Source organism: Wolffia australiana, chromosome 1 (assembly GCF_029677425.1).
Source record: "Wolffia australiana isolate 7733 chromosome 1, ASM2967742v1".
Taxonomy (NCBI): domain Eukaryota; kingdom Viridiplantae; phylum Streptophyta; class Magnoliopsida; order Alismatales; family Araceae; genus Wolffia; species Wolffia australiana.
Genome location: NC_135835.1, coordinates 2,340,827 through 2,349,954, shown reverse-complemented (window position 1 = coordinate 2,349,954; position 9,128 = coordinate 2,340,827). Strand labels below are relative to the sequence as shown.

General features: G+C 45.4%; 1 protein-coding gene and 1 long non-coding RNA gene across 3 annotated transcripts; both read left to right on the top strand.

Annotated features, from left to right (window-relative positions):
* On the top strand, nucleotides 1-3,555 carry LOC144701241 (uncharacterized). Its single transcript, XR_013580959.1, has 2 exons — nucleotides 1-396; nucleotides 2,722-3,555. It is a non-coding gene; the product is annotated as an uncharacterized LOC144701241 (long non-coding RNA).
* Nucleotides 3,556-4,921: 1,366 nt separating this feature from the next.
* Nucleotides 4,922-8,396, top strand: LOC144701230 (ubiquitin-ribosomal protein eS31 fusion protein-like). Of its 2 annotated transcripts, none has more exons than XM_078572978.1 (2): nucleotides 4,922-7,490; nucleotides 7,775-8,396. In XM_078572978.1, exons 1-2 carry the CDS (start codon nucleotides 6,783-6,785, stop codon nucleotides 8,279-8,281), a joined length of 1,215 nt encoding a protein of 404 aa, XP_078429104.1. In that variant the 5' UTR covers nucleotides 4,922-6,782; the 3' UTR covers nucleotides 8,282-8,396. The 2 variants fall into 2 exon arrangements, with proteins under 2 accessions (XP_078429104.1, XP_078429112.1); XM_078572986.1 differs by having other exon boundaries at nucleotides 7,309-7,447.
* The last annotated feature ends 732 nt before the right edge of the window (nucleotides 8,397-9,128 follow it).

Genomic DNA, 9,128 nt, shown 5'->3' with positions numbered 1-9,128 from the left:
TCTAAACGGAGTGTCTTCTCTCTTCTGTGCGTTTCAAACGCACGACCCGCTGTGCACATGACGAACGGAGCTTCACGTCGCCACGTGGCCGAATCCAAAGCTTTCGTGCACCCTGCATACAAAGCAGTGAACACTAGAAAAATAACTGAATGCGAAGAACACTTTCTTCCGATCCCGCGGCGATAAAAAGGAAGAAAATCGGAAGATTAGAGCTCGTTCTTGATTTGTTAAGCTCAAGGAAGGAAGCCCTAGCCTCCTTGAAGACTCAAGAATCACCTGGAGTGAATTGGAGCTCGATTTGGACTGAAATTTCGCAGATCCGTCGCCGTATTCATCCCTCAAAGCGAAGCACAAAATCACGGGAAATTCGTCGTTCGTCGCGCGGGATTTGTTCCAGTTGAGTCAAAATTCTTCTTGGATCATCTAGGTTATTTCTGTTTGATTTTTACACCGTATTTTGTTCATGATTTTCCCAAATTCGTCTTTTCATTTTTGCTCGCCGTTGTTCTTTCATTTTCAATCTAATCAGCGTCGTTCGTAAATCATAGCTAGTTTTTATTTCATTTAGTCTTCCTGGAGTGGGATTTAACAATTTCTTACCATATTCATTCAATAAATCATCCAATTTCATCTCTAAAATCTTGAATTAGCAAATCGGGAATCGTATTCACGATTTGCTAATTTGGGATATTTTTGCAATTTCAAACGAATTTGGATAAAATAAAAATATAATAAAAATACGTTTTACAGTCTTAAATCCGTGAAATAATAAAAGAAAATCTAAAACGTTAGAAAAAATTACCTTAGGGTCTCTAGTCATAAGAAAATAAGATCAGCCCTTATAAAAATGTTGGTGATAATGATTTGGATAAACTCTCGTCTCTAAATAATTACTGAGTGAAATACAAAATAAAAAAGGAGGAATATAAATAAATAAAAAAACTATTAAAGTAAAGTAAACAAGTAAAACTTTCATTAAGAGAATCGATCTAGATTTTTGCTAAGCTGAGGATACTTAAACAACTTCGTAGAAGATTAGTTAGTAATTCTTATGAAGGAGCACTAGCTAATGATAAAATTTATTAAAACAGGTTAGAAAATCATAGCTATTAAAACTTATTAGAGAAAAAAAAAATCCCTAAGTAGAGAAAAACTGAATTCACCATCGCCTCCCTAGGATCGACCCCTTACTCAAGTATTAAGGGATATATAAATTTAGTGATTAAGTTAAAAAAAAACTCCCTAAATAACGACATATAAACATAATTTTTGAGCTTATCAATGAATAACCCGTCATGGATGACGTCTGTGACGGAGTTTTAATAAGTCTCTCTCTCTCTCTCTCTCTTTCTCTCTCTCTTTCGTTCTCTCCCTCTCTCGTTCTCTCTTTCTCTCTCGCTCTCTCTCTTTCGTTCTCTCTTTTGTTCTCTCTCTCTCTCTCTTTCATTCTCTCCATCTCTCGCTCTCTCTTTCTCTCTCACTCTCTCTTTCGTTGTCTCTCTCTCTCTCTCTCTCTCTCTTTCGTTCTCTCTCTCTCTCTCTCTCGCTCTCTCTTTCTTTCCCGATCTCTCTCTCTCTCTCTCCCGATCTCTCTCTCTCCCGATCTCTCTCTCTCTCGCTCTCTCTCTCTCTCTCTCCTGATCTCTCTCTCTCGCTCTCTCTCTCTCTCTCTCCTGATCTCTCTCTCTCAGTCCCTCTCTTGCAATCCCCTCTCTCTATCTCTATTACGGGAATTTTCCGTCACTAGTGACGGTGATGCCGTCACCGTGACGGTGACGTGACGAAACGAGAAGGGGAGGACGAGTGACGTGACGGTGATGGATTTTTTGAAAATCCTCGGACGAGTGACATGACGGTGACGTGACGAACATTTCATCACGTCACCGTTCGTCACAACCCGTCACCGTCCCGTCACGTCTGGGGCGTCACGTCCCGGACGTGCCGTTCCCTATCTACTGGTTGTCCCCGCCGCTTGGCCCCCTCTAGCCCCCGCCCCCTCCGGGCGGCCCCCTGCCTCCCCCTCCGGGTTCCCCCTCTAGCCCAGCTCTGGCCGTCCCGCCCCCCTGCCCCGCCGTTCCGCCTCCCTCCCCTGCCCCGCCGCTCCGCCTCCTCCCCGCCTCGCCGCCCCCCCTCCCCCCCCCCCACTGCCCCCGTCGTCCCCGCCCCCCTTCCGGCCCTCCCCGCCATCCCCCCCCGCCTTCTCTCCACCCTCCTCCGCCCGCGGCCTCCCGTCCAACCACCGCCGTGTTTGCCGGCACCGTCTTCTCCGGCGACGCCATCTGGGCGACACGGCGGCGCCGCCCTGGCCCATCGTCTGACGCTGCCGCCGCATCATATTAATTTTAATTTTTAATTTTTAATTATATTAATAATTAAACATAGTAATTATACCACTTATATTAAGAATTAAATATAGTTATTTTATTTTCCAAATCGTATTTAATTTTTTTAAAAAATCCTTAAAAATGTGTGAATTTAGTGCGTTGTGCGGTGCGCTTTTCCGCACAAAAGCGCACCGCACACCGCACAGGCCGTTTTGTGCGTGCCAAAATTCGCACACTGGGTGTGAATTTTCGCACCGCACCGCACGTCCATCTCTAGGTATTATGAATACCCTGTAGTGTCCAAACCCCAATCGACAAGGTCGAGCAGTATTGCAAGGAGATAACCTGTCTTTCAATATTTGAGGGCTAATCCTATCATGATGCGATACATTTTAAGGCAATGGGAACACACTTCAACATCACTGAAAGAAGTAATGTTTAGCTGCGAACGAAGCGGAACGATAGAATCTGTATGGGCAAGGTCCGTCATCCATGGCAATGGGGAAATGGTCTTAAAGCGTAGTCTCGGAGTTGACTTCTTCAGATCGGTGGCAGCGAAGTCCGAGATGCAGATGAATTGGCGAGCACGTCTCATTCAGCAGGGTTGAGTTGCTCAAGAAACAGGTCGCCAGCGTCTAGCGAATTGGTGCGCTGACTGTGCACCGCAGGTTCGTGAGCAGGCGACGCACGCGGGCATTAGCACGCAACCGCGCACGGCGCACGCGGGCGCGCGGGTGCACGCAAGGATCCAGGTGGGTGATGTGTTCGGATATGCGGATGGTGCAAGCACACTCTGGCGCACACGGGCAGGAGCGGCTGCGCTCGAGCACGCGTGGCAGGCAGGCGGGTCGGTGTGGACGTGCGTGACGGGGGCGTTGGCTGACGGGGGGGGGGGGATCGGTCGGATGGCGCGCTGCTCGGGCGGTGGCGCCAGGACGTGTTGGGCTGCGATGGAGATAGTGTCCAAGAAATGGGTGTTCTTGGGCGGTTTTTTCCTCAAGAATTAGTTTCTTGAAAGGGTGACACTCTGATCCAAGATCTGCCGACGAGCAGCAGGATGATGGCGTGCAGGTCAGCCCCCCCCCCCTACTTAGGTTATTCTTTGGCCACTTAAACTAACAATCCTCTCAAGGAAGTGAAATAAGTGAATGTTTTTACTTTCCTTGTGATATCACATTCATGTTCTATTGTTTTTCCTTTATAGTTATCTTTTAAACCATAGTTAAAGTAACTATTGCTTGTCCTTTTGTCATAGAATTTCCCCAACATGATGCATCCTATTATTCTTATGAAATAGATGGGGAACATTGTTCTTCTTGTTGGTCCAGCCTACTAAGAGGGCTTCATATTTGGGACATAAGTTATCGTAGTTAACACTAAATATGAATATTGAAGAAGACATGGAATTGTACAACATTTTTTTAAAAATAATATATTTTTTTCCAACTAATTTGGCACAGTTTCTTAGAGTTATATTTTTTAGAATTTATTGTAACCTCTATATACTAGGGGAGATGATTGAACATTAATAACTGATTATATTGTTTATAATTGATGGTAACCTCTATTTACTGGCTCATTTTGAAAAATGTTGACACTACTGGGGGAGATAAGGTGAAATACACTTTAATATTCAGATATTTTCATCCAAAAGAAAATCCAAGTCAAGATAATGCTCTTGTAAGCCCTACTACTTGTAGATAAATTCAACAACCTCAGATTTAAGTTCCACTAAGAATATCCATTGGAGAAATGGAAATGGAATTCTAGAGGATTGTATTTCATTCTCTTAGGATGATTTTGACTCAAACATATGACCTTCAAAACTTAAAACAACCAATTTGGAGTTCCAATTCTCTAAAGTGGATAATTGACATGAAGAAAGAGATTGAATCCATGACATAAAATAACTTATTGATTCTCGTGATATTAGCTGAAGGTGTGAAGCCTGACGGTCATATATACATGATAAAAAAGAAAGGATTCAAAGGGTAATATGTAAAGATATAAAAATGTTATTTTTCACAAATGGATTTACTCAATGAGAATATATCAGTTATATCACTTTATTTTTAGTTTAATGGAAATACTCCTACAAGGTATAATCTTAATAATATCACATTTGGAATTTGAGATATAGGTGCACACCGCATTTATAAATGAAGTCATTGACAAGACCATTTATAATGTGCAACTAGAAAACTTTATGACTCGGGACACACATGAATGGTATCCAAATTAAATTTCCTTGTGGGTTCAAACAAGCTTCTCATTAATGATATCACAAATTTCATTAAAACTTAACCGCATTTCATTTGTGGTGAATTTCATTATGAATATATGATAAGTCAAATGAGATAAAAAGCATGTGTATTGCGTCGTATGTGGATAGCATACCACTTGCCACCAATATTATAATCCTACTTTAAACACCAGTAATTTATTTTTAAGTAAAATTGAGTTTATCTCTTTGAAGCCTCTAATGTATTAGGCATTCAGTCATTTTTATAGTTCTCAATTTTATCTTACATATTTTACACAAGAGCTTTATTGAAAATATTCTCCAAAAATATGGCATACACACATCTAAACGACTCGACACAGTTCTCAACGCCCAAAAATATGTATGTGGTGAAGACTGCACGACGAACGATCCCACGTTCGTGGATGATCGATGCCATTGGAGTAGCAATTGCCGCCATCCTCTTTCTCTCCAGGCTTCCCACTTTCTTCTTCCCCTCTATGGATCTATAAGATCCCAAAACTTTCATTGTTTAGATGGTGAATTTGATTTGAAGAAAGATTTCCTTCGAGAAGATTTTGCCCATTAGGTTTTCCTCAGCCGCCGCCATCGCCGGAAGTTGCCGCCGCAGCCGCCGCTGAGGGGGGGCCCTCCTGCTGCCGTCTCCATCGTTCCTTCTCTTTATCGGGCCGTTCTTTATCTTTCGACGGACCGCTCTCTCTCTCAATCGTCTCTCTTTCTAGATCTCCCTCTCATTCGCCCTCTCTCTTCCTGTTCTCTCTCTCAAACATGTCTCCTTCTCGCTATTTCTCAATCGCTCTCTCTTTCCTCGTTATCTCTCTCAATCGTCTCCCTTTTTAGATCTTCCTCTCATTCACCCTCGCTCTTCCCCTTCTCTCTCAATCATCTCTCTTTAACGTTCTTTATCTCAAATCTCTCTCTCTCTTTCTCTCGTACTACCCCTCTCTCCGTCACACTCTGTTTGGCGTTCTCCCTCTTTTCTATCGCTGTTTCTCTCATGCTTTCTGTCTCTAAGTAACTCGTCTATCTCTCTTTCTCCCTGCTGCGCTCACTCTCACTGTATCTCTCTCTATTTCTTCTGCGTTCTCCCCCGCCCTATCTCTGTTTCTCTCTATCTCTTTCTTTCTAACGCTCTCTCTCCCTCTCGCCCGTACTACTCTCTCAATCGCACTTGGATTCTCTCTTCTTTCTGTATCGCGCTGTCTCTCTCCCTCTATCCATCATTCTTTCTCTCTATCGGACCCTCTCTCTTAATCGTATCTCTCTCCAGTTCTTTCTCTCAATCAACTCTCTTTCTAGTTCTCTTTAGATCTCTCTCTCTCTCTCTGTCTCTCTCGTGCTCCCTCTCTGACATTATCTCTCTATCGCGCACCCTGTCTCTCTCTCTCTCTGCTGCCTGCTCCCTTTCCTTCCGTCGCCTAATCCTTCTCTCATTCACACGCTCTATCATTCACGCTCTCTCATTCTCTATTTCCTCCTCACTTTATTTTCTCTCGTTCCCATTCTCTTTCTCCCGTTATCTCTCTCAGCCACGATCATTATAACCAGCTCTCTCTCTCTCTCTCTCTCTCTCTCTCTCTTTCCCGTTATTTCTCCCTCTCTCATAAACACCTTCTTTCTTCCTCTCACAGTTGCTGTATCGCGCTGTCTCTCTCCCTCTATCCATCATTCTTTCTCTCTATCGGACCCTCTCTCTTAATCGTATCTCTCTCCAGTTCTTTCTCTCAATCAACTCTCTTTCTAGTTCTCTTTAGATCTCTCTCTCTCTCTCTGTCTCTCTCGTGCTCCCTCTCTGACATTATCTCTCTATCGCGCACCCTGTCTCTCTCTCTCTCTGCTGCCTGCTCCCTTTCCTTCCGTCGCCTAATCCTTCTCTCATTCACACGCTCTATCATTCACGCTCTCTCATTCTCTATTTCCTCCTCACTTTATTTTCTCTCGTTCCCATTCTCTTTCTCCCGTTATCTCTCTCAGCCACGATCATTATAACCAGCTCTCTCTCTCCCTCTCTCTCTCTCTCTTTCCCGTTATTTCTCCCTCTCTCATAAACACCTTCTTTCTTCCTCTCACAGTTGCACTACTTCTCTCCCTTTGAATCCCCCTCTCTTTCTCTCCCTTTTAAATCTCTCTCTCCGAGCCACGTTTGTGAGCCACCCTGCATCAAATCGGTATCAGAGCCGAAGGATCCTTATCCGATGGCTCCCGATCTTGTCTCGTCCAGGCTGGAGTATCTCGAGCGCCAAGTTGCTGCACTCATCGCCGATTGCTTTGACCGCATTGCAAAAATGCTCGGGCTTGTTCTCACACACCTAGACCAAGCATGTCTCATCCACAACCAAGCCATCAACATATCTCTTGTTTTAGAGACCACCGCCTTAGCGTCGATAGAAGAAGATGATAAAGGGGATGCACCTGAAGGGCTTCTTGCACAGCTGCCAGAGAAGGACGCTGACACCAATGCCAGCACTGAATTCACCAAGGTCGCTGAGGCCCCCATGCCTGCTATGGATAAATCGTCCCAAAACCATTCTATAAAGATGGTTTGTAGGGCAACAATGGTGGTATCTAAATGCGAGCCCACGACCGGAAGCGGTGTGTCATGTCAAGAGGTGGACCAAGAAGGTCCTAAAGAGCCACACACAATTGGGGCCCCTTCAGCCCAATCGATGACCCGTGAGCCCAAGGCCAACCTCAGAGAACCCATGGTCCCAACATGGCCCATCGGCCGTTGGGGTTCAGCAGCCCAGGGAGGCTCAGTTGGAGGGGACAGTCCACCAGACGCCAGCTGCACCGTCTCTGATGCCAGCCTCACCGCCAACACTACAAAGATCTCGTCGCCAATGGTCGTTGGGTCAGAAAGGTTGCAATCCACTTCCCTTGCATCGAACATGGCGACGCTAGTCGTGAGCATTACTGTTTTGTGTACAACTATAGATCCGGATCGTCTCGGACAGGGATGAACGACGGGACGGGGCAGATTTCGTCCCGACCTACCTCCGACATAATCTCAGGGACGAAGGACAGGACGGTTTTTCGTCCACCGACAAAAAATCCATCCTGTCCAATTATCTCGGGACGATTTTTCGTACCGTCCAATCCTCCCGAGACGAATTTTTTCATCCCAGACGAAAAACACGTTATATATTTTAAATATATTATAATAAATTTCATATTTCTCGGGGAGCAGCAGCACCGGCCGCTGGGGAGGATTGTTGCGATGCAGATCTTCGTGAAGACTCTGAAGGGGAAGACGATCACGCTCGAGGTTGAATCCTCCGACACAATCGACAATGTCAAGGCGAAGATTCAAGACAAGGAAGGAATTCCCCCCCACCAGCAACGTCTCATCTTCGCCGGTAAGCAGCTCGAAGATGGACGAACCCTAGCCGACTACAACATCCAGAAGGAATCCACTCTTCACCTCGTGCTCCGCCTCCACGGTGGTGCGAAGAAGAGGAAGAAGAAGACCTACACCAAGCCGAAGAAGATCAAGCACAAGAAGAAGAAGGTCAAGCTCGCCGTTCTTCAGTTCTACAAGGTCGACAACAGCGGGAAGATCGTGAAGCTTCGCAAAGAGTGCCCTAATCCCGAGTGTGGTGCCGGTGCTTTCATGGCGCACCATCATGACCGATACTACTGCGGAAAGTGCGGCCTCACGTACGTGTACGTGGGGAACAAGGCTACGGCGGAGTAGAGTCTGGTGAGAGCGATGTGGTGAAATTATAATCCTTGGATTTTGACTTTGAGCATGTTATTTTTCATGTTTAGATGAGACGATTTTTTCAATCTTAGTCAATTGTGTTTCCCTTTTTTTTTGAAAAAAGATATATTGTAATATATTATAAATTGTACTACAGATGCCACGTGGCAACATCTCAACCATCGGATGTGAATCCAGCGGTTTTATGCCCAGATTCGTCCGTCCCTCGTCCGGGGGTCTCCGGACGGACGATTTTTTCATCTCACGGGACGAAAACCATCCCGTCCGGTGGCCACTGGACGAATTTCGTCACATAAGTCGTCCGGAGACCTCGGACGAGACGATATTTCGTCTCGGGACGAAAAAATCATCCCGTCCGCGTCCCGGATGTATATGTACAACAGAGGAGCCACCCATAGCCACCACTCAATCAGTCGACATGGCCAACCCATCCACCGATACACAGACTACTGCGTCGCTTACTTCTGTACGAACTACCGCCCCCCAACGGAATGCACAGACCACTGAATCTAAGGGACGACATAGAGGGGGGGGGATGTTCTTTGTCCAATAGTGTCCACACTATCAAGAGAATGGCCGGGTCTAGTACCGACAAAGAAAATTCTCTATCACGAACGAGTGGGTTGCTAATACTATAGTCACGTTTAAATTCTCTCGAGGCAGAGGAGTACGCGAGGACGACACTAAGGGAGATAATAATACTGAGAAAAGCGGGGAGAAGGTAGAACTTGGGTTCGTGGGTGTTCGGAGGTCATTGAACCTATGGGTAAAACCCAAACATTTTAGATGGAGACTGTTGCTACTACTGCTTGACAAGAGA